This window comes from Bubalus bubalis, chromosome 23 (genome assembly GCF_019923935.1).
Source record: "Bubalus bubalis isolate 160015118507 breed Murrah chromosome 23, NDDB_SH_1, whole genome shotgun sequence".
Taxonomy (NCBI): Eukaryota; Metazoa; Chordata; class Mammalia; order Artiodactyla; family Bovidae; genus Bubalus; species Bubalus bubalis.
Window position 1 is genome coordinate 17943395 of NC_059179.1, and position 25620 is coordinate 17969014.

Below are 25620 nucleotides of genomic sequence, written 5' to 3' on the forward strand. Positions count from 1 at the left end.
AGCATTTATAATTAGGGCTTGGTGAATCTTCTGCTGTTCACACATATCACATAGCCTCTGCTATTCAGGGCAATTCAACAATTTAGGGATTACCACATCCCTTCCTCTTCCTCCTCCTCCTCCTCCCTCCTGCCTCCCTCCCCTGAAGCCTCCTGCAGGCACAAGGACAGCAAACCTGCTCAAGGCAGACTGGTCTGAAGTCTCTTAGGTTCAAGATGATAACCGCTCTGTTATAAATGCCTAGAGCCAAAGGAAGGATGTGAGCATGTGGCTGTTGTGTGTGTGTGTGTGTGTGTGAGTCTGTGTGTATGAATGTATGCTTAAATGTCTAGCCTGTCCCCTTTGTGGAATAATTTAGGATGATTAACTATCCAGGCTCTCCAAATCAAATTGCCTGGGGTCAAATCCCAGCTCTACAACCAACGAGTAGCCTTACCTGCAAAATGAGTGTGGTAATTGTCACAGGAAGTGAGGATTAAATGAGAGACTCCACATGTTATGCTGAGAACAATGCCTAGTCCGTAGAAAGTGCTCACAGTGGTTCTGAGCCATCACTTCTCTCTAGTTATCACAATATTTTTAACTTAACATTTAAGTGGACATTTTTTTGAATTGATGAATTACGAATATTCTGAAGAATGGCTACAGGTACCTGAAAATCTAACACCCCCCCCACTGCACCCCCAGCTATAATTTTTTCCATGCGGCCACTCATCTATCTACATGTCAACAAATACTTATTGTGTGACTCTGTACCATGGGCTGTATTGAGTGTTGGGGGTGGACCATGTCTATGGTCAAGGAATTTAGGGTCTAGAAAGGGAAGAGCCATATAAGTCAGCAGTCAAGATACTGTGAGACAAGTCACGACAGGTATGACTGTAGGAAGCTAGACCCAAGGGGCAGAGAGGACATTTCACAGGTAGCTGCATCTAGGTTGAGAGTGTTGCAGGAAGGAGGACCCCTTCCAAGGCCCGAAACTGGGCTCTTGTCTAACACTTGGAAATGAATTGTCCGAGGAGACACATGTGCTGACAAAGCAAGAGATTTTATTGGGCAAGGGCACCCGGGTGGAGAGCAGTAGGATAAGGGAACCCAGGAGAACTGCTCTGCCGCGTGGCTCACAGTCTTGGGTTTTATGGTGATGGGATTAGTTTCCAGTGGTCTTTGGACAATCACTCTAATTCAGTCTTTCCTGGTGGCGCACGCATCGCTCAGCCAAAACGGATGCTAGCGAGAGGGATTCTGGGAAGTGGACGGACACGCAGTGTCTCCAGGAAAGACTCTGAATTAGAGTGATTGGCCAAAGACCACCCGGAAACTAATCCCATCACCATAAAACCCGAGACTGCGAGCCACGCAGCAGAGCAGTTCTCCTGGGTTCCCTTACCCTACTGCTCTCCACCCGGGTGCCCTTGCCCAATAAAATCTCTTGCTTTGTCAGCACAGGTGTCTCCTCGGACGATTCATTTCCGAGTATTAGACAAGAGCCCAGTTTCGGGCCCTGGAAGGGGTCCTCCTTCCTGCAACAAGAAGACCTGAAGGACCTTTGGTTTTGTAGAGAGGTGTAGGGGAAAAAAAACAAACTTCGAGGTGCAGAAGCCCCAGTTCCCAGTTCTATATCCTATAGTGGCTGGGGGCAATTTTTTAAATGTCTGAGACTCAGATCCTTTGTTCATATAATGGAGACAACAAGATGAACCCTGCAGAAGGGTTAAGAATACACCACCCCTGCACCAGGGCAAAAGAGACCTGCCCTGGGCTCAACTTTAGAGGGCTGTGGAATCTTCAGAACCAGAGGAATGTGCCTACCCAGGATTTTCCCAGATCCTACACCTTAAACTGCACCCAGGACAGGAATCCAGGGTGTGCAATGATCCCTGCTTTGGATCCACCCTCCCAAAGGTGGACAACACAGACGGCCAGTCCACTTCCACAAGAAGGGGAGTCCAGCAACAGCTGTTTGCAAGGTAGGTGTGGAGAATGCTTGGGAAGCGGGCTGGGGGGTGCCCTGGTTGCTCCTAGATGGAACTGGGGCTGGGAAGAGGAGGAGGGACAGCATGGTTGGGGGCTAAAGCTCCTTATAGTACCACTTTGATACACAGCACTCTGAGGTGTCAAGAAATTATAAGTTGGTCCCTTGCCTTCCAGAGCATCCTGCTGGTGTCTTTATCAAGGTAGGAGGATAGCGCCTACTTTGTTTGACCAGACGTGAGCTTGAGTTAGAACTCCAGTGGACATGTAGTACATAGGCCTCCATTTGTATGGGTGGGGGGTGGGGGTGGGTGGGAAAGTCTAGAAATCATGAACGTTCAGCAAGCTTGCCCAGTAACTGGCATATAGTAGGTGCTCATAACATAACATAACATAACAGATGCCATTACTACTATCAATAATAACACTAATTCCTCATGCCTCGCCCAACTCAAAGAATGCAACGTCATTTCCTGAGGTGGTTTCATACCTACCTTTTCCCCTGGAGTGACTGATATCCTCCAGACACAGTGGGAGTAAGAAGGGTAGCCGTTCGGGAAACCAGGTGCAGAAAAGTTCCCCATCGTGTCCTGCAGGGTCTCCCCACATGCTGCACAAGCAAAACAACACACGTGATTCGGGCGTGTGCACACGCTTCCCGCCCATGGACAGGGCTGCTAAGCAAATTCACTGTTAACCAGCCAAAGCCCCAGGAACACCTTGCCGAAAAGCATGGCAAGCAGATTGACATTTTTCTGACCAATAAAAGCAAAAACTAGGCCTGGGGGCCGAAAAGTAACACCCTAAGGGTTTCCTCTGAGGCTCTCAGGATTGAGCACAGCCTAGAGCTGGCTTTGAATTCAGCTCTCCAGCTGGCTGTTGGGTGGTGGGCACATGTCCCAGCTTTGCTGGGCCTCAGTTTTCTTTATCTGTGAAATGGGTGGGACCTGCTTAGAGGGTTAATGAAACCATCTGCTTTACATGAAACGGCCCAGCACAGTGCTTGACACACCATGAGTACCCCCTGCATAACAGCCATTATAATTACTGCTAATAACATCTGTGGCAGAGAGAATATGAAAGGGCAAGCATGTGGAGCAAAAAAAAAAACAAAATACTTTGCAATGTACATCAGCTGTTAAGTGAGATCTTTTCTCTTCTTTTTCTGCTACCCACCTCTGAAAGAGCATGGAATAGTCAAGAAAAGGAAGGAAAATGACCAGCAGCACAGGGAGCTGGCACATTCTACAGTGGGATATTCTTCCCTTGAATGTTTGAGGGTTGCCTGGAGTCTGGAACCTAGTCCTATGCATGTGAGCAGTATTTCCCTAATCTGTTCTCAAAAGAAACAATGTCTGTAGGCATAAGCTTGGAAGCTGTGGGTTTCGTATCCCCTCACCTCTGGGGATTCAGAATTCAAAGACAAGAGCGTTGGTTTGCTGAGCGCCCCTCGACTCGTGGGGCCACCTCCAAAGTGTGGGACACACACTTCCTTACACTTCTTTTCCTCCACTCAACGCGGCCTCCGCGTGGCAACCACCTTTGCTTTCAGTGACTGCTTGAAACTACTTGAAGATGCAGTTTGAGGAGCTGTAGGAAGGGATGGCTGGAGAACGGCCCATCCTTGACCTCAGGAAATCCTGGATATCGGGGCTCCGATATCATGTTACTGAACAACTGCCAGGCATCGTGAGGATTACGCCCAGCAGTCAACACCCCCGAGGGCTCTGTGGAAATTATTTTAGAATAATCATCAACATTCTGCAGGGACAGACACATTACTGTATGGCTCCACGGTATTTACCAGCTGCTTCCAATCCTTCGGGGGGAAGTAAGAGTCATACGTATATACATTATAACTAAATAAATACTGAGGCATTTCCCAGGGAATGCTATAAGATTTCTCTTTCAATGCAGCGGGGTTATATGATACACGTGTCCTGTAATTCAGCCCTAATACACCCCCAGACGACTAATAGCTGGATGGACACATTTCCTAGAGTTTCATGATGGAGCAGTCCCACACGGTCCTCTGCACACAAGCTGGGGCAGCCAGAGGGCTTTCCTGGGCAGGTTCAGGACACAGATGGTCGGGCAGTGGGTTGTAGGAGGAAGCGAGTCTCCCAGAACGGTGGCCTGGGAGGGGAGCAGCGCCAGAACTGCCATCCTATGGGGACCGAGCACGGTTGTGGCTTTATGAGTAAGTGCATCCTGCCAGCAGTGTGGTTAAAAAAAAAAGTGATAGGCCAATTTTCTAAGATTGCCCCTATTTCAAATATTGTGTCCTATGATCATATGCAGGTCTGGTCTAAGAGTGTGGAAAAGATAACCAGACCTTTTGGGAATGGAATTTCCTTTTTCCTCTCCAAGCCACCAAACTGCCTTTTCTCCTATCATTGGTGAAAACGTGCCTGCTGTAAAGTAGTACTTTCCACTGAAGCTCAGCAACTTAAAGGGGCTGACGTGAGTTCCTCCTAGGGTGGCAAGCAGGTGGGGGGCGGGAGGTGATGATGCTGAAGCGGATGAGATGGAAGCAAAGAGGGCAAACTCAAGGGGCGGGGCTTCTGAACGGGAAGAGAAACAGACATCTGCTGGGATCCAGTGTCCTGTCCAGCCTCCAAGGGCAGAATATTGGCCACTGTCCAGCACCTTGGATGGTTAGGACAGCCCGAGATCACAGAAGTGACTTCATTTACCGCACAGAGATACCCTCTGCCTTCCAGTGTTTGGGAAGCTGGCTTCCACCCTTCCAAAAACATGCTCCCTCACTCTGCCTTTCTACAAAACTCTGGGTTATTGTTTTATTAAACCCACCTCCCCTACTCCCTTAGCAAGGAGAGCACTTTCGCCCCTGTGGCACGCACACCGTGTTGGACCCCCATTCACTGTCGTTCCACTACAACTTCTTCCTCTTCTGACCATCAGGGCTTTGCCAGAGAGTTCCAAAGCTTCCCACAAGTTAAGTTGTGGCCTCTAAGAGGCACCATCTGCTTCATTGCCTGCAACTACTCCACCGGTTGGACTTTCCGCACTGTCTACCACCTCCTAACAGTAGCACTCTGGGAATGACAGCTGCCCAGGGAGAGACTCTTCACACTCCCCGAGGTGTCTTCCCAGCCCCGGGGATGCTGGCAAACAGTGGTTGCAAGGTCTCTGTGGTGCTCTGGAGGCCCTGGAACCCAGTGATTTACAGTTACCTGGGCATTTGTACAGCTTCCTGGCTTGAGCTATGTCTCCCTGACTGAGCCGCACGCGCTGGCCGATGGTTGGCCTGACACCGTTGTTATCTCGTCGGGGGAGGATGGTGTCCAAGAAAACTCCTCTACAGGAAGAAAGGAGAGAGGGAGAAAGGAGAATGAAAAGTCAAGGCTGTCAGGCTGTCCGTGTAGGGGTTTAGAGTCTTCCTGTCCTTGTCCACACCCCATCCCCATTCCTACCCCCTGGCCTGCCCACCCCTGTTGGTGTGACTCACGGGGCTGCCTTGCCTGGTGCTGGCATGTTAGCATTCCATTTCCTCAGCTGCCAGCTCCCTTTCCAATGGGAAAATGACTCTGCCAAGTTTAAAAATATGCCCTAGCCCAGTGGCCCTGAGGGCTTTCTTACGGAAGTATCCTGAGCATCTCCACATATTCCCGGACAGGCCCAGGCCTCGGGGTCCCCCCGCCCACCCCCACTGCACAGTTGCAGGGAGCACCATTCAGAGACGACCGTGTGAGTGGCGCCCTCTGGAGTTGTGCGACGGGCAGCTCCCAACGTGGATAGGTCTTGGAGAGGCTCCAGAGAGAGCTTGGGAACCAGTACAGTGAGAGGTTCTCAGGGAGGGGCTGGTCAGCAAGAGCTGGTTGACGGGTTGGTGAAAGAAGGCGTTCAGGGTTTGGGGGCCTTGCTGGCAGGAGGGATAATCAGATGGAGAATGGGCTGAATACAGAGGACAGGAGGTAGTCAGGAGAGCTCTGGCCTAGAGACCTCTGTCTAAGGCCTGACTGCCACCTGGTGAGCTCAGACAAGTCCCTTCCCTCTCTGAGCCTCAGTTCGCCCTTCTGGACGGTGAGAACTTGGTTTAGATGGTCGTGGCAGCCTCTTTGAACTTAACCATCTCGCTCTGCTCCAGTGGGAATGAAATCTAAGAGGAGCAAAGCAGACCAAAGCCTACTAGGCTCCCTGGCTGACACTGGCTCTCTTCACATCTCCCAGTCATGGGCGTGGTTAACCCCTTGCCTGACCCTCCCACTCTGCTTCCAGACCCTGATCAGGGACCTCTCCTGGAGGGCAGGGCCTTCTCCAGTTACCACCCTGTTCCTTTCCATCCCTTCTTAACCAAAAATCTGGAAAGAATCATCACCATACTAAGTCCGGCTGCCTACTGCTCCTTTACTCCTCAATCCAACTGTGGCCTGACTACACCAGCCATGGTCACCAGTCACCAGCCAGTGACCAAACAAGTTGGGTGAACCCTTGTCAATGCTCAGCGGCTCTCTCTGCAGCATGGTCACCTCTGCCGGGCCCTCCCCTCTCCGACTCTCCTCTCCCTGGTTCCCCAGACACTGCTCTCTCAAGTTAGGATCTATTTCTCCTGCCTCCTGGAAATGCTATTTCTAGAATTCTGCCCTCTCCTTCTTCTCTCCTCTCTACTGCTCCGCTCCACCTGCTCTCTGGGTTTTAACCAACACCTATAGTGTTAGTCGCTCAGTCATGTCTGACTTTTTGCAACTCCATGGATTGTAGTCCACCAGTCTCTGTCCATGGAATTTTCCAGGCAAGAATACTGGAGTGGGTTGCCATTTCTTTTTCCAGGGGATCTTCCCGACCCAGGGATCGAACCCAGGTCTCTCACAACACAGGCAGATTCTTTACTGTCTAAGCCACCAGGGAACACCTATAGGCTGACAGCTAATTCTCTGATTCCAGTTCTAGAACCATCTGCTAAGAGACATGTCTAGTGACCCCTCCACTGCACTGTCCTATTCTTAAATCCAATTCATTCAAAACCTAATGCACTCCATTTTTCTGCCCTTTCCATGAACCTGAGGCTGAATTTGAAGGTGCCCTTGGCTTTGTCTTCTCCTTCTCACTCCCTTGTTGAAACCAGGAACCAGGGCCTGTCTGTAGCACCCTGTATCCATCCCTTGAATCTATGCCATCCTCCTCATTCCAGACTACTGCCTTAGCTATCAGCATTCCCTTCCTGAACTTTTTCCAGTAGTCACCCCACTGTAGGCTCAGCCACTCTTCTCTCCCCACCCAATGCAGCAATGTGATCATCCTGAATATAAGGGCATGCATGTGCCCGCTCTGCTTGGAGGCCTTCACCCACTTCCAACCATCACCTGAAGCTCCAGACCCAGGGCTCACTAGCTTCAGCCTTCCTCTCCTGACTCTTCCACCTTTACCATAAACAACTTCATCCTCCTTCTTGCCCCAAACATGCCCTTAAGCAAGCTGTCCTCTGCCAAGACTGCCCACCACCCATCTTCTTGACCACTACCAAACTCTTGTTCATATCTTCAAAACTCTGTCAGATGGCTATCCCTTTTAGAAATTCTATCCCTCCCATCCTGAGTGAGTCGTTCCCTCCTCTGGGCCTTTCTTGTCTAATTTGATATGATTCTTCTTATCAAACTGTATTATCTTTTGGGATTGATGATAATTATCTTCTGTGCTAAACAGTAAGTTCCTCCAGCAGAGAGACCAGGTCCTTCATCTCTGCCCTCAGGGGAAATATAGCAGAGCAGACCTCAACAAAGGCTTCTTGAATTAAATCCCACAGCCAAGACAGGACACTGGCATCAAAAGGTTTTGCAAAACAGTTATTTAGACCCAAAAGGGAATGCAAAAAATGCTTGTTACCTAGTTATTAGCTGCTCTCTCCTTCTCTTCTCTCTCACTTTCAAACGTTTCCTTTTCCCTAAGGTCAGCATTACCTTCGAAAATATTTATTAGCCCCTGTTTCTTCCTTTTTGTTTTTGTATATACTTCCTTTTTTTTCTAAATCAGATTTCAAGCTCACTTTCTTTTCACTGTGAACCAGATTGTCTGCCTATGTCTGTTTCACAAGCGCTTGCCCCAACATTTCACCACCTGGTCTGTCTCTCACTATTGCTTCGTCTCTGGGTCCTTTAGAGACACTTTTGTGGAATCCCTGGTCTCCCTCACTGACCTCGCCGGTTTCACCAACAGTGAAACCACAAAGGATGACTACATAAAATTCTAAATCCAATCACCTATGAATCTTAAAATGGGTGCTTCTGCTCCAATGTAAAACGTTTTCACTTGTAGTTGTTGTCTTGATGCCCCTGGAGAAAGACATTTTGCTGCACAAAATGCAGGGCTCTGTATAATCTCTTGGCAACTCAGACTAACTGACACTGTGGAAACTCACACGGGGCAGGCGACTCGGCCAGCAGCCTGCTGCGAGGGCAGCGTGCGCTCACACACGCTGTCCATTCATGGGAACTGCCTACGTGCCAGGACCTGGCTGAACCCTTTAAACGCACCATCTCATTTAATCCTAGTAACACCCGAAGAAGCAGGTGCTGTTGTTATGCGGGGTCCTCTCTACAGGTGAGAATACCAACCTGCAGAGCCTCAGAGACTCACCCAAGTACAAAGCTAGGGATGGGGAGCCAACCCTGGGCCCGAACGCAGGCAGGCCTGGACACCCCCTCCTGACATCGTCCTCTCTCCAGCCAGTGTTTCCCACCACCCAAGAAACAGATCTTAAGGTGCGTTAGATGCCCGACAGAGTTGGGAAGTGTGGAGACTTCAAAAACCAAAGCGGCAGGAACAGCCACGGCTCACAGTCAGATGGCTCTGCAGGCTGAGGGCCCTTCCACCTCCCCCCAGCACATCCTGGGGCGGGCAGCACTGCGGTGGGCTCCGGAAGATGTTCACCACAAGAGACGCCCCTGTGTAAACTGCTGCAGTCACATCCCCCCTTTCATGTAGGACAACCCTCAGCATTGACACTCTGCTAAACTAAGAACAGCTTTGGCAGATGCCCTTAGGGAATAAAACTGTCAGCTCAGAGTTCTCCAAACAAAGACGCTCCTGTACCAGAGAACTGTCTCCTCATCTCCTGGACTCTTGCCCACGAAAACCTCCAAAGATATCACTCCCCACAGCCTGGGTCCAACCAAGGGGAGGAGGCAAGAACTGCAATAAACTAGAGGGAATGAAGTTGGAAGCAGACAGCTCAGTTGTAAAGACACACGAAGACTGAGTTTCCCAACAGCAAGAATAGCATTTGCCCCAGAGATGAGCGAATGTTCTGTAGGCATTTTCTGCTCTTTGGCAGAATCAAAGATGAGGGCAGGCTAGATCCAGGGGACACCTGACCAAGAGTAATGACAGAGGGTTAAGAAGCAGGGGGGTGGGGAATTTAACAAAAAGTAGACCAGGAAAGACCCCTAGTTAAAGACTCCATTGATAAATATCCCCATTGAACAAAGTAGTTTTCTGAAAATCCATAAAGAAAATTAGCATAGAAGACACGGCAACAAAATAGATTTGCTGGGACCATTCTCAGTTCTGGGACAGGGTGTGAAGGTAATTACGGTGGATTGTTAAAATAACAAATTGTGCCTCCTAACAGCCATATCTCTTGGCGGTGTGAAGTTGCAAGTACTCCCATTAAGAGTAGGATGTCTTTCATCATCACTTGAATCCGGGCTAGACTTGTGCCTTGCTCTGGTCAATAAAATGTGACAGAGGTGATGTCATGCACATTCTAAAGCCTGGGTCTTGGGAGTTTTAATGGTTATTGCTGTGGCAGCAATCCCAGGCAAGCCCAGCAAGGAATGAATCAGGATGACCCACACAGTGTCATAAAAAAAAAAAAGCTGTTATAAACTGCCAAGTTTGGGGGTAGATGGTGCTGTGACAGGGTTTCCCAGGTGGTAAAGAACCTGTCTGCCAATGCAGAAGAAGGAAAGAGACTTGGGTTCAGTCCCCGGGTCGGGAAGAGTCCCTGGAGGAGGGCATGGCAACTCACTCCAATATTCTTGCCTGAAGAATCCCATGGACAGAGAAGCCTGGCAGGCTATGGTCCATAGGTTTGCAAAAAGTTGGACACAACTAAAGGGACTTAGCATGCACGCAAGGTACAGTGACAACAGGTAACATCATGGTAACAGGAGGGAGTGGGCTTCCCTGCTGGGTTAGAAATAAGAAAAAAAAGACAGAATTTTTTTTTTCTGAAAAGACAAGAAAAGAAATGTTGGTGCCAGAAGAGAAGATTTGTCTCTAGTTACAGAACTTTGCATAGTAACTGGTACATTGCAGGCATGGGGAAGGCAATTAAGCTTCTACCACCCATTAGTAGTAATCTATCTGAAATTTCCTACATAATAGAAACGTGTAGATTCTTCTTAATGAAGTGACCGCGGTATCTGTATATGGGAAGAATTGTAGTGAGATGATGGACATTTATTCCCTCACCTAGTCCCCAGCACTACAGATTTCCTGTCTCCTTGGACTCATTCATTAATTTGTTCATTTGACAAATATTTATTGAACTCTGTGTCAGGCACTGTCTTGAGTGCTGGGGAGTAGAAGAGAACAAGGTGGTCTCTATCCATAAAGACCTCAGTTCAGTGAGGGAGAGAGGAATACAACAGATAAATATTTTTTTGATGTGGATTATTTTGAAAGTCTTTATTGAATTTGTTTTGATGCTATTTCTGTTTTATGCTTTGGTTTTCTAGCCATGAGGCATGTGGGATCCTTGTTTCCCAACCAAGGATCAAATCTACACCCTCTGTATTGGAAGGTGAAGTCTTAACCAGTGGACGACCAGGGAAGTCCCAACAGATAAATAATAATAAATTTATATGAATAATTAATAGATAAGTTATAAAGCAATATGAAGAGTTTTGGCATCTATAAAAACAAGACCCAAGGTACAAGGACATGGAACAATGGATTGGTTCCAAATTGGGAAAGGAGAAAATCAAGGCTGTATATTGTCACCCTGCTTGTTTAACTTATATGCAGAGTACATCATGTGAAATGCTGGGCTGGATGAAGCACAAGCTGGAATCAAGATTGCCAGAATAAATATCAATAACCTCAGACATGCAGATGACACCACCCTTATGGCAGAAAGTGAAGAAGAACTAAAGAACCTCTTGATGAAAGTGAAAGAGGAGAGTGAAAAAGCTGGCTTAAAACTCAACATTCAAAAACTGAAGATCATGGCATCCAGTCCCATCATTTCATGGTAATAGATGGGGAAACAATGGAAACAGTGAGATATTTTATTTTTGGGGGGCTCCAAAATCACTGCAGATGGTGACCACAGCCATGAAATTAAAAGAGACTTGCTTCTTGGAAGAAAATCTATGACCAAGCTAGACAGTGTATTAAAAGGTAGAGACATTACTTTGCCAACAAAGGTCCATCTAGTCAAAGCAATCATTTTTCCAGTAGTCATGTATGGATGTGAGAGTTGAGCCATAAAGAAAGCTGAATGCCGAAGAACTGATGCTTTTGAACTGTGGTGTTGGAGAAGACTCTTGCGAGTCCCTTGGACTGCAAGAAGAACAAACCAGTCAATCTTAAAGGAAATCAACCCTGAAGATTCATGGGAAGGACTGATGCTGAAGCTTCAATACTTTGGCCACCTGATGCCAAGAGCTGACTCATTGGAAAAGACCCTGATGCTGGGGAAGATTGAAGGCAGGAGGAGAAAGGCATGACAGAGGACAAGATGGATGGATGGGATCACTGACTCAATGGACATGAGTTTGAGCAAGCTCCAGGAGATGGTGAAGGACAGGGAAGCCTAGCATGCTTCAGTCCATGGGGCCGCAAAGAGTAGGACATGACTGAGCAACTCAACAACAACAACAAGGTACAAGCTTCTCACTTGGACCAACTTGACCTTGATTCCCTGAAAAAAATCAATACTTTGACTCCACTTAGCAACCCCCAGAGCTAATGAGGTGCAAGTTGGCTATTCCCTGCACCACTTCCCAACCCTGTGAGTCGGTCCCACCCCCACATCCAAGCATCCCACCTCCAACATCTGCAGAGGGGGCACTCATCCTGCCTCTCAGACCCCCAGGTTAGGTCCTTCAAAGTCTCCATTTCCCAATGTGGAAAAGGAAGCCTCAGATTCCCATATGGCAATGTGTGAGATCAATATGTCAATGCTTCACCCATTCTGGTTAATAAATTACAACATGAAATGTTAGAGCTGGAAGGGCTCAGAAAACATCTGCTCCAACTCTCTCATGAGGGAACTGAGGCCCAGGAAGGTGGAGATCTGATCCCACACAAAGCTGCCCCTAATTACTATCTATACGTCCTTCAACAGCAAGGTGCATGGGTGAACGAGGGCTAGAATTCAGCCTTCGACTCTCAGGTCAGTGGTCCCTTCATTACATCATATTGCCTTCTGTATCTTCGGATAAAGAGCCAGAAGAAGAGTAAAGAGAACTGGGTAGGTCACTCCCATCCCAGGTGTTCCAAGATGCTGACAAACTCCACCCATTAAAGCACTGGAGAGCTCCTGCCTGGGTGCGGGATGCCGATCATAACTAACTCAGTTGTGTGGCCAGAGGACCAGTGCCCCTTGGAACTTGGGATGCTGAGATGTAGAGGACGTCACCCATGGTAGTATTACCTTATCAACAGGATAGTTTCAGAAGCTGTACCCAAGGGCCAAGCAGCCTGGGTAAACAGTGTCCTTTCCACTCCCAAGAGCTGTGTGTCTCTTGAACCAATGGTTTCCTTTGATCTTGATGGACATAGAGACTCATGAAACGAACTGTTTCCCTCTTTGCTATGACCTGCTAGGAAGCATGGGGCAGGATTTGCTGCCAACCCTAACAAAGGGTACATGACTTTGTGGCATATATTCTGAATACCAAATAGATTCCAAGCTTCAACTTAGCTGCCTACCCTTATTTTTTCCCTCTTCACATCTCCAAGTCTTCTCACATAATTTTTTTTTCTTGTCTATATTGGGAATCACCTTAAATCTTATTTAATGATTAAATAAATAAATAAAAAGCTGATTTTAGGCTGAAACTAGGGGGAAAAAAATGCCAAGAGAGAAAAATAACTCGAGTGGAAAGATCTACAAAACTGGGATGAGCAGTGAAACACTTCTCTATACAAAATACTTACATGATAAGGGTAAAGTAATATGGTAATACAGAAGCAAGGGTAATATGCAAAATACTTAACACTGGGTCCAGCACAGCATGAGCTCATCAAAACCGATCTTGCTGAGGCCAGCCATAAATAACTGGCCTGCCCAGGCTTGAGGACACCAGCTACCATCACGTGTGGCCAGCAGGCAGGAGACCTGGATTTTTGTTCTCATTCCAACCTCCGCTACCTGTGAGCCCCCCAACTGGCTAGAGCCCCACTTTCTTCTAAAATGAACCCCTGATTTACCACCCTCCCAACTCTGACACGGTCTAGCTTCCAATAAACCACACCTCTTCTAGGAGACCTGGTTGGATGTACTTTAGAAGAGGAAATTTTATACAGTGCCTCTAAGTTATGATTCCAGCCAACCCCTCAATAATTTCCTTTTTCCCGTTTGCTGCTTGTGACATGAGGGCATGATGAAACACCAGCTTCACTATGGGATTCAATCTTATTAGCAGGAACCTGATTAGATTATATTTCACTGCAGCCCAGAGGCCACCGTATTTCAAGGACAGACATGCCAACTGTGCTAGGAACATGCAGAGACCTGCTCTCCGCAGACCTCCTAGAATCCGACCCCCGCCTGCAGCAGGCACAGTACAACACAGATGAGGCGTAACCATAGATTCCGACCTTGAGAAGGTGTTCCGGGCATAGTGCATGATGCTGTCGAAGTCGTACATCTCTCCCAGAGAGCTCACTTCCCCAGCTTCCATTTTTAAGAAATTATACTCCTGACCTGTGACACAACACTCTGTTAACGTCTTTGAAAACCAAGGCAGGCACCTGAAAGGAGGCAGAGGAGGGGAGAAGGAGGGCCCATAGCAACTTCCGAGAGCTCTGTTAGTCAGTCAAATGACAGGCTTGGTGGTGGTTCTTCTTGCTGTTTTTGACAGATTAGAAATTTGAAACTTAGAACAGCTCTATGTAGTCCCAACCCCACCACCCAACACCCCTCCCAAAATGCCTCTCAAAACTCTTAAAGTAAGTTAATAGGTTAGTTATGAAAAAAAAAATGCCTTTAAATCTCTAGTCTTGTTATTGAAGGAACAAAGAAAAGAAATCCAATATTTAGGTTCAATCTCAAATTCACTATTCAGACTCTTGAAAGCATTTTTAAGGCAAATATATTATTCAGTCAGTGACTTTCATGTTCAGTATGAATTTCTGTATAAAACTGCTTAACACGGGGAGGTATTTTTAAGAAATCTAGACACTTTATCTGCCTTGGGATAGGCAGAAATACTGTTTTTCATGTACTTGTGTCCTAATTATATTTCAGTTTCAAAAATATGTGTTGCCTACATCAGCAAAAATGAGTCTTCGAAAAGCAACTGGGAGATTCTTTTTTTGGACGAGTAGCTTTGAGGCTGCAACAGTGTTCTGGTCCATTCTGTTCCTGTTAGGAAATGGAGTTGGATTTCACTGTCCTTTACAACATGGAATCATTTTGCTTCTGCTCTAACCTGAAAGCTCTAGCAGATGCCCTCCCAGGAAGGACCACACATGGATGAAGGACAAAGTGCTGGTGACAAAGGCCTCCATGCTTACAAATGAGTGTCGGTCTGCCCCCAGCAACCCCTCTCTTTCCTCCCTCCTGACCCCATGATGCTACCTGCCTGACCGCTGGCTTCTAGGCTCCATACAGACTCCTTACCTGGCTGGATGTTTTCTCTGATGATGGTTACATGCTGGTCTCTGTCTGGCCGGGTGTGTTCATGCCAGAACCCAACCACATGGCCCAGCTCGTGGGCCACAATGCCAAACTTGTCACAGTTTTTTCCAATGGATATGGCCTGTGGGCCTCCACCTCGACGCCCAACATAGGAACAACAGCTGGACAATTGCAGAAATACCCAGGTCAGCAGATCAGGGAATGAAGCTTGAAAACTATCTCATTGTCCAACTTCCCTCCCAAGGCAGGAATTCCCTCCAAAAATGGCTCTTGACCTTTTTGGTGGCCTGGAGAATCCTTAGAAAGATACAGCCTCTCCTCCAGGAAAAAAGTACATACCTTCCCCCACCCTTTTACCCCTGAGTCTCTGATGACAAGGAGTGTCAATAGTTGTGACAAGACGAAGGAAGGAGCCCCTGAGTTTCTGTAAAGCATGAGTCTTTTTGCTATTCTTAGAGGAGCCTTAGAGATGACTTCCCTTCTGGGCACAATTATTTTTTAAAATATATATTCATTGTTCCTAATATAGAAAGCTGTAAAAAGTAAATTAAAATGGCCCATAATCCCACCACTCAGATAACTTCTATAAAATGTTTTAAAAATACATGCCCATGTCACAAAAGATTTAAGTACAGTATTAAGGTTCCAAAGATAACTATTGTTGACAGCTTCTTGAATTCTAGTCCAAAAAATGTAATACATCCATATATACACATATAATATTTTAATTACAAAATACATCATGTACATTGTCCTTCATCTTGCCTTTTTTCCTCCTTAATTCATAGATATTTTCATAACAGTAAATGTTAACCTAATTTTTTTCAAAGCAACATAGTATTAAAATGTATTTAATCAGTCTCTTATTAACACACATTTAGACTGACTTCAGCTTTTTCTATTGAACCGAAGCCTCAGGGAAGAGGGAGACAAAACAAACAAAATACAAAACAAAGAAACCATTGAGGTCTTACTTGCTTTTGGTAGGGTAAATTCCAAGCAATGGAATCGATGGATAAAAGGATATGTGCATTTGATATTTTGATAGATACTATCAAATTGCAATCCCCAAATGTTGTGTCTTTTTATATGTCCATTAATAGTATGTTAAATAGCCCTATTTCCCCACAACCGGGCCAGCCCTGGTTTTGCCAAACTACTTTTGCCAATTTGATAGATGAAAAGTGGTATTTCACTGAAGTTGGATAGTTTTCCATGTTTTATGTGATATTTATGTTTTTTCTTGTGAACTATGAGATCCCATCTTCCCCCAGTTGGGGAGCGGGGAGGGTTGTCCATCTTTTTATTACTGATTTGGTAAGAACCAGTCCATTCTGAAGGAGATCAGCCCTGGGATTTCTTTGGAAGGAATGATGCTAAAGCTGAAACTCCAGTACTTTGGCCACCTCATGTGAAGAGTTGACTGATGCTGGGAGGGATTGGGGGCAGGAGGAGAAGGGGACGACAGAGGATGAGATGGCTGGATGGCATCACTGACTCAATGGACGTGAGTCTGAGTGAACTCTGGGAGTTGGTGATGGACAGGGAGGCCTGGCGTGCTGTGATTCATGGGGTCGCAAAGAGTCGGACATGACTGAGTGACTGAACTGAACTGAACTGAACTGAAGAACCTTTTGAAAATTAGGGGATTAAATCTTTGACTATTAAATCCATTACAAATGTTTTTCTCCCTTTGTTATTTCCGTTTTAGCCGTATAAAGGTTTAAAATTTTAATGCAATGTCTTTACTTTCTTATGTGCTATTTAGAAAGGCCATCTACACTGCAAGATTATAATTAATATGCAATCTTGCTTCCTTCTAGTACATTTCACATTTCTTTTTCTTTTTTTCTTTTAAAAAATCCTTACATCTTTGGACTTCCCTGGTGGCTCAGTAGTAACGAATCAGGAGCCATGGATTCAGTCCCTGGTCTGGGAAGATCCCACATGCCGTGGAGCAACTAAGCCCGTGCACCACAACTATGGAGCTCGTGCTTTAGAGACTGCGAGCTGTGACTATGGAGCCTACATGCCTAGAGCCGGTGCTCGGCAACCAGAGGAGCCACTGCCACGAGAAGCCTGTGCACCGCAGCTATAGAGTAGCCCCTGCTTGCTGCAACCCAAGAAAAGGCTGCACAGCAATGGAGACCCAGCAAAGCCAAAAACAAATACATAAATAAAATGTTCAAAATGCCTACATCTTTGATCTGGCCAAAATCATTTTTGGTATGTGAAGTGTGGTAGTATCCCAGCTATATTTTCTTTAAAATGAGCTACTGAATTATTCCAATATTCACATATCCCTGACTAATCCATCTTTCTCTCATTTAAAATGCTACCTAAATTAGTGTATAAACATATTCATTTTAAGCTCTTTCGTTTCATATATCTATTTTTTTCTTGAGTTCCAAATGGTTTTAATTATTATCTTCATTTGCATTTTAAAAATAATTGTATTTATCTGTTTTTGGCTCTGCTGGGTCTACGTTGCTGCACGGGCTTCTTTCTAATTGTGGTATGTGGGCTTCTCATTGTGGTAGCTTCTCTTGTGGTTCCTAGGCTCTAGAGCACAGCTCAATAGTTGTACACTGGCTTAGCTGCTCTGTGGCATGTGGGGTCTTGTCAGGGATTGAACCCATGTCTCCTGCATTGGCAGACAGATTCTTTACCACTGAGCCACCAGGGAAGCCCTTCATTTGCATTTTGATATCACATATGTTGGGACAGAATATCAGACCTCTTCTCCTCCCCTACCTCTGTCCCTATCACTGCTGTTTGTTCTGTTATTTCTACATGAAAAACTCTAATATCATTTGTTCAAGCTCTTAAAATATATGTACATACACACCCACAAATACATATATGAAGATGCTGTTTAAATCAGAATGGCATGAATTTATAGGTTATTTTAGGAAGTCCTGACATCTTTACTATGTTGGGCATTTCCATTCGAGGAAACAGCATGTATTTCCATTTTTACTTCTTTTTTAAAAGTTTCCTTAGAATTTTGTTGTTTTCTTCCTATATGGCTGGCATATTTTTGCATTTTTGTTATGGTTTATTCTTAGATATATTATCTACTATGTTTCTACTAAAGTTGTGATTTCCCCCATTATGAAAGTATTACTTTATCAAATTATTTCATTAAGGCAAAAGTTATTTCCTGTTGATTAATTTTGAAGTCAGTTACCTTAATAGAGTCTCCTTTTGTTTCTGACAGTTTTCCTATTGATTTTCTGGGTTTTTTCACCACGTGTCACATTAACTTTAAACAATACTTGTTCTTGCCAATATTCATTGTGTTTGTCTTTCTCGTGTCAAATTACATTAGCTAGTATTTCCAGAAAAAAAAAAATGAAATAACTATGGTGATCATAAATATCTTTTGTTCCTGATTCTAATAGAAATGCTTCTAGAATTATTATTGATAAACATGATGTGGGCTTTGAGGATATATATATATATATATATTTGATTTGTGTGTGTTATGTTAATGTGTATATGTGTGTGTGTTAAGTCAAGGATCTATCATGAAGGTATTGAAATGTGCAGATGCCTTTTTAGCATCTATTGACACATGAATATGGCTTCTCTCCTTTGAGCTATCAATATGTTGAATCATGCAGATAGATTTCTTAATGTTGAACTACTCCTGTATTCCTTAGATAAACCTTTTTGGCAGGCCACTCTTCTATTCTTTTACTGCTGTGTTCTATGTGCCAACATTTAAGTTAGGATTTTGCATGGCTATTCATAAGTGAGATGAGTTTATAATTTTCTCTTTTTTAGTGCCATCTTTTTTTCATTTTGAGGTAGCAACACCGTGATAGTTTATTAAAAGTAAATTGGAAGAATGTGTTTTTCTATGCTCTAAAATACTTAAATAGTACCAGAATAATCTGTTTCTTGAAGTTTGGAAAGAATTCATCTGTGAAACTCTAGGTTGGTGGTATGGAGGAGAAAGTTTTTCCATCAATTTTCCAGTTTCTTTCAAAGTTGCTGGTCTGTGCCAGTCCTTTACATCTACCTTGAAGTCAATCACATCATCCAGGTTTCAACACTTGTTTCCCTAAGAGTTTACATGGTTCTTTTTTATGATTCTGCTGACTCTGTGGTCACGTCTCCCTTTTGATGCCTGATTTTGTGTGTTTCTGCAATGTCACCTCTTTGTCTTAGACTAACAAGTAATTAGTTTATCTATAGTTTATTGTTTGTTTATTCAAAGAAGTCACTCTCCACTTTATCAGTTCTATAATGTGTTACCTTGTCCATTTTCTTGCTCTCATGAGGTTTATTTTGTTGTGGTAGAGGGTTTTATGTATTCATTTGTTTTGCTAACTTCTTCAAATTGAATATTTCACTGTCATTCTTAATTCTCAGATTTGTGGATATCTGAGGCTATGGGTTTTTTTCTGGACATAGCTTTACCCAGATCTCTTCAATTTTGAACTGTGGGGCTTTTGCTATCTAGATGTCTTGTCATTTTAATCCTGATTTCTTTAAAATCTAAGAGTTGTAAAAAAAGAGGGGGGGAGGGGAGGTCTTAACAGGTAATGCAGGAGTATTTATTCTATTTTTGTTGTTGTTATTATGTCCAGTTTCATTGCTTTACAATCAGAGAATATTTTATTTTGGACTTTTAGAATACATTGAGGTGTTCTTAATACTTAATAAATGAACCATGTCTATAAATGTTTAAGAGGCATTTTTAAAATGTGTTACAGGTTATAGAATTTGGTGGACCCACAGGTTCAACTCTATTAATTACATTTTTTCCAGTCCTCTACAAATCTCTACTTATTTTTTGGTTAACTTGACATTGATCTACTTGGGTTGACAGCAATGAAATAAAATCTTCTGCAGTTGGTATTTCTGTTGATTTCCCCTTGAAACCCTCGGGGCTTGTTTTACGACTCTTAATGCTATGCTATTTTGTACATAAAGATTTATGACTGTTATATTCTCACCGTAGCTTGTACTCTTTCTCATTATAAAGTGTCTCACTTTTTTTTTTTTTTTTGGCACTTTCTGACTTTAAAAATGAATTGAAGAAACAACAAAAAAGTGTTGTCTACAACTAGAATTGTGATCTCAGCTTTATTTTTGTTAGTATTTGCCTGTATGCCTTCTTACCTTTTACTTTTAAACATTTCTGGATCATTTTCTTCAGTAGTCCTCTCACATATATAGCATGTAGTTGGGTTTAAGATTTTGAACTAATATGAGAACGTTTTCCTTTCAGGAAAATACACCACAGTTATATTTATTGGCATAACAGATAAGTTTAGTTATAATCCAATCATCTTATTATTTATTATGTTTTCTGGAGGAAGTCTGTAAGCCCATGGAGCTCACAAAATTACATGAAGAATTTTGCATAAATGTACATCCATCCAGAGGGAGCCCATAGCTCCATCAGATTCTCAGTGGGATCACCGGCCCCAAGTTGGTTCAGAATCACTTCTCTGTATGAAACATTCCCAGTTCCTTCAGCTTGCTCCCATGACAGGAAATACAGACACCTTGTCATTCTGGAGTCTTCCTCTTGACCTACCTACTTTGTCCCTGGACTGTGAGTTCGTTGAGGGCAAGAAGAGTTTCTAACAAATTCTGGACTCCTATATATTACAGCATATTAGAACACATATTGTTTTAGAGAAAAAATTCAAGGCTCCTGGGCCATCTGACTTGTCTGCCTCAATCTCCATTGAGGTGAACTCACTTTGACTTACCCACACGTTCTGTAACTGAACACAATGAAGCTCTCTTCATCTGTCCTCTCGATAAAGGTCACGCAGGTGTGCTTCTCCCAGTGTCTCATGGCCTGCTTAAAAATGGCCCTCTGGCTTCCTGAAACAACAGGACAGGTGCCCATCAACTCACTGAAGGGTCCATAGCTTCCTTAGATGTTCTAGAGCATGCTGGTTCATTAACAAAGCTTGTTCCAATGATAAAAAAAAAAAAAAAAAAAAAAAGCTTATTTCAGTGACCCGGAATTAAAATGAACTAGGACTAAAGATTTCCCTGGCTAAGAATACAATATAACTTTCCCAAATAACCAAAACTTAGAGAATAGGAGTTTTTGAATTGGAAGAGAGGGTAAAAATAGATTTTCAAATGTCCCCAGCCTCCCAACTTTTCCTTTGCATTGAAAGTACTTTCCTAAACTTTAAAAAAATGTTACTTAGGTTATTCAATTTGGAAATTTCTGGCCTTTCAAGTAAATCACCAGCACTGCATTCCACCCTTTCGTTTTACTTTCTACCTATAGGAGAGTATATTCCCACATGCTCTAAAAATTCTATTTGTAGGTACACTCATGATGTTTTTGCATCAGGATTCAGTGTTTGCTGGGGGATCCTTGAGTCTAATGTTCTACAAGGCCTTTGAGAACAGATGAATTTCATACTTCCTCCGAACTTGTCTTCATATTTCCTCGATTAGGCATTGAAAATAAAGCAACAAGTAAATTGGGAGCAAGAATAAAGTAGTTGCAAACTCTAGGCTGATAGTTTCATCCAGTCAATAAGTATTCTTTTCAAAATCTATCAGTCTGAAATAAATAAGACAACTGTATTTTGATTTTGGTAGAAGGAATGAGAAAGATCTAGAAAAAAAGAGTCGTTTGGGAAGTACACAGGAAGGTTGCGGATGGGATCCGAATTCTGGAATGACTTTGTTGCAGAAAACCAACAAACCACTGGAAGGATCCCATGATGATCTAGAAGATGTGGGTGTAGTGTCATTTCATTGCCCCCCTAAAACATATATACAGAATAAAGAGTAACTTAGCTGTCCATTTTGGGGGAGCCATCTTGACACTTTAAATTAAAATTGTTTATAGAACAGTGATTCACCAAAACAGCAATCCTACTAATTACAGAATAAAAAATCTCTTTGTAAAGAAAGTTTTCTCTATAAAATTAGTTAATTTTTGATGAAAGTTATATAAATCTTTGGCAAAATAAGCACACTAGATCTGAAAGAACATGGTTAAGATGCCAAGAAACAGGGACTTCCCTGACAGTCCAATGGTTAAGACTCTGAGCATTCACGGCACTGGATATGGATTTGATCCCTGGTCAGGGAACTAAGACCCCATGAGCCGCATGGCAAGGTCAAAAAAAAGAAAACAAAAAAGATACCAAGGAACAAAAGTTAGTAGCTGATGACAATTCCTACATTTTAGTTCTTTAAGAACACACATCTCTTTCTCTCTCTTATTAGAACTGGGGACTCCTTGAGGGGCAGAGTGGCATCTTACTGGAGGCTCTGGGATAATGCCTCAGGGACCAGATGACCGCCTCTGAGGACATAGCCCCAAATGAGACTGCAGTTTCCCCAGGCTGAGTGCATGAGACCCGCTGGTCATGAGGAAGCCTGAAGCACGGTGACTGCTATGACCCCAGCATCTGTTCCATCCCATCTGAGTCCTTGCAGGGAAGACTTTGCCCACCAGGGAAGACAAAGCCCCCAGCCCCAAGCAAGCCTCATCTGCAGCTACTGACCAGTGAAGTTCCCGCCAATGACGTACGGGATGACCCCTCCTGGCCATATCCTCTCTGTCCTTGAGGTTGTGGCTCTTCGGACCCGGGGAGAGAAGGTCTCAGCTCCAGCATGCAAGGTCCCAGGGCTCTGTGGAAGCAGGGCGTTCTCCTTTCCATCTGCAAGAGAGTTGGGCTGCCATTTACTTTGCTTTTAATTCCTCCTGGGCATATAGTGAAGATTATATCACCCATGAATCCACAAAAGGAGAAATTCAGAACATGTATTCTAAAGGGGATATTGGATCTGTTCAGGGTTTTAAACCTGAGTGGAGCAAGACAAAGTGTAGGGCTTCCTGGGGCTCATTGGTAAAGAATTCACCTGCCAGTGCAGGAGACACGGACTGGTTCGATCCCTGATCCAGGAAGATGCCATGTGCCTTGGAGCAGGTAAACCCATGTGCCTGTTGAACCTGTGCTCTAGAGCTAGGGAGCTGCAAACTACTGAGCCCATGTGCTGCAACCACTGAAGCCCACATGCCCTAGAGCGCATGCTCCACAACAAGAGAGAAGCCACTGCAATGAGAAGCCCGTGCACTGCAATGAAGAGTAGACCCCACTTGCGTCAACTAGAGAAAAGCCCAAGAAAAGCCCACACAGCAGTGAAGACCTAGCACAGCCAAAAAGAAAAAAAAATATTATTATTATTTTTTTAAGAGTAAGTGTAGTAAGTATCCCAAGCCTAGGATGGAAGTGGGTCTGGCTTGTAGGAGGTCTTGAAAGAAGCCCCATGGGACTCAAGGGCAGCCTGTGAGCCACAGAATTAAGTGTCTAGGACAACTCACAGCCCTTTAAAGTGGAGCCAAGTTGGGGATGTACTCTCTTCTCAAAGCCACAGACATTGGGGAGAACAAGCTGCATCGGTCCCCTCTCTTGACCAAATATTGTCAATGCTGCAAATATTGGAAATAATTTGGCCAGTGTGACAAAGTGAACCAGTCTGTGACGCTGGGAAAATAAATTATTTGCAAGATAAACCCCTGTAAAATGCAGAGCCCCGTAGAATCCCCCAGCTCTTCTGGATCTGTCTGTACATCTGGACCTTTGAGGGAAGACTATGGGAAAGAAACGGGGACTCTATTTAAGGCTCTGAGTTCAAGTTATGATCCCTAGGAACAGTAGAGATAGATGGGTGGGTAGACTCGCTTAACCTTGAGACAACTGAATAATTGAATCCACATTCGTTTCATTCATCATTCAGACAGTTTAAGGTTTTGTTTTCAATCTACTTGCTTATACTCACTAAGCTCACTTTGGGGCATTTTCTCTTTCGTTGTTATATTTTTTCCCATAAAAATTAGATTTGGTTTTGTTTATTCTTTTCGTTTTCATTATTTCATTAATTTTATTTACATCCTTCTATTTTCACTTATTTTATTCTGATGTTTCCTTTCTAGCTTCTTTTCTCTCTTTAAAAAAAAAAATTGAGATACAGTTCACACATCATAATAGCCACCACTTTAAAGTGTACAGTTTACTGGTTTTGTATATTCACAAACTTGTGCAACCACCACCTCTATAGAATTCCACATTTTCATCACCTCCAAAAGAAACCCTGTATCCATTATCAGTCAATCCCTCCAGCCCTTGGCAACCAGTAATCTACTTTCTGTTTCTATGGATTTGCCTACTCTAGACATTTCATATAAATAGAATCATGCAATATGTGGCTTTTTGTGTCTAGCCTTTTTCACTTAGCATGTTTTCAAGGCTCATTTGTGTTGTAGCATGTGTTAGCACTTCACTACATTTTATGGCTAAATAATAATCCGCTGTGTAGGTACACAACATTTTGTTTACCTGTCCTTTAGTTGGTGGATATCTGGGTTGTTTCCACTTTTTTGGCTATTATGAATAATGCTGGTCTGAACATTAATGTACACATTTTGGTGTGGACATATATTTTTCAGTTCTTTTGGGTATATGCCAAAGAGTGGAAGCATCCCAATGCGCATAATAACTCTATGTTTAACCTTTTAGAGAACCACCAGACTGTTTTCCAAAGGAACTGCACTATATTTCCACCAGCAAAGTATCAGGGTCCCAGTATCTCCATATCCTTGTCAACATCAATCTTTTTTTATTATAGCTATCCTAAGGCTGTGCAGTGGCATCTCACTGTGGTTCTGATTTACATTTCCCTAATGACTAGACAGCATATTGAAAAGCAGAGACATTACTTTGCCAACAAAGGTCCGTCTAGTCAAGGCTATGGTTTTTCCAGTGGTCGTGTATGGATGTGAGAGTTGGACTGTGAAGAAGGCTGAGCACTGAAGAATTGATGCTGTTGAACTGTGGTGTTGGAGAAGACTCTTGAGAGTCCCTTGGACTGCAAGGAGATCCAACCAGTTCATTCTGAAGGAGAGTAGCCCTGGGATTTCTTTGAAGGGAATGATGCTAAAGCTGAAACTCCAGTACTTTGGCCACCTCATGCGAAGAGTTGACTCATTGGAAAAGACTCTGATGCTGGGAGGGATTGGGGGCAGGAGGAGAAGGGGACGACAGAGGATGAGATGGCTGGATGGCATCACTGACTCGATGGACGTGAGTCTGGGTGAACTCCAGGAGTTGGTGATGGACAGGGAGGCCTGGCGTGCTGCGATTCATGGGGTCGCAAAGAGTCGGACAGGACTGAGTGACTGAACTGAACTGAACTGAACTGAATGACTAATGATGTTGAATATATCTTTGTGTGCTTGTTAGTTATTTGTATATCCTCTCTGGGGGTCTTCCCTGGTGGCTTAGTGGTAAAGAATCCGCTTTCTAATGCAGGAGACTCGTGTTCGATCCCTAGGTTGGGAAGATCCCCTGGAAAAGGAAACGGTAACCCACTTTAGTATTCTTGCCTGGGAAATCCCATGGACAGAGGAGCCTGGCAGGCTACAGTCCATGGGGTCAAAAAAGTCAAACATGACTTACCAACTAACAACAACATATCTTCTTTGGAGAAATGTCTATTCAAATCCTTTGTCCATTTCTCAACTGGGTTGTCTTTTTATTGTTGCATTATAGTTACTCTTTGTATATTCTGGAGACCATATCCTTATCAGATAAATTCGAATATTTTCCTATTTTGAGGTTGTCTTCTCATTTTTATGATAGTATCCTTTGAAGCACAGAAGTTTTTAACTTTGATGCAGTCCAATTTATTCATTTTTTTCTTCTGTTGCTTTTTGTGTCATACATAATAAATTACAAACATACCTTGTTTAATTGTGCTTCACTTTATTGAGTGTTTTTTACAAATGGAAGGTTTGTGGTAACCCT

At 43.9% G+C, this 25620-nt stretch overlaps 1 protein-coding gene across 3 annotated transcripts in view; it reads right to left on the reverse strand.

The window, feature by feature from the left end:
• The window catches only part of TLL2 (tolloid like 2), a 145282-nt gene that overhangs the window by 40141 nt on the left and 79521 nt on the right, over positions 1–25620 (reverse strand). For all 3 annotated transcript variants that reach the window (XM_006061180.4, XM_006061179.4, XR_003106211.3), the window contains exons 4-9: positions 22318–22473; positions 20542–20659; positions 14792–14970; positions 13768–13873; positions 5172–5296; positions 2469–2584 (exon numbers count right to left, since the gene is read on the reverse strand). In XM_006061180.4, the coding sequence (XP_006061242.3) occupies positions 2469–2584; positions 5172–5296; positions 13768–13873; positions 14792–14970; positions 20542–20659; positions 22318–22473 (800 nt within the window). The remainder of the gene's footprint in view (positions 1–2468; positions 2585–5171; positions 5297–13767; positions 13874–14791; positions 14971–20541; positions 20660–22317; positions 22474–25620) is intronic.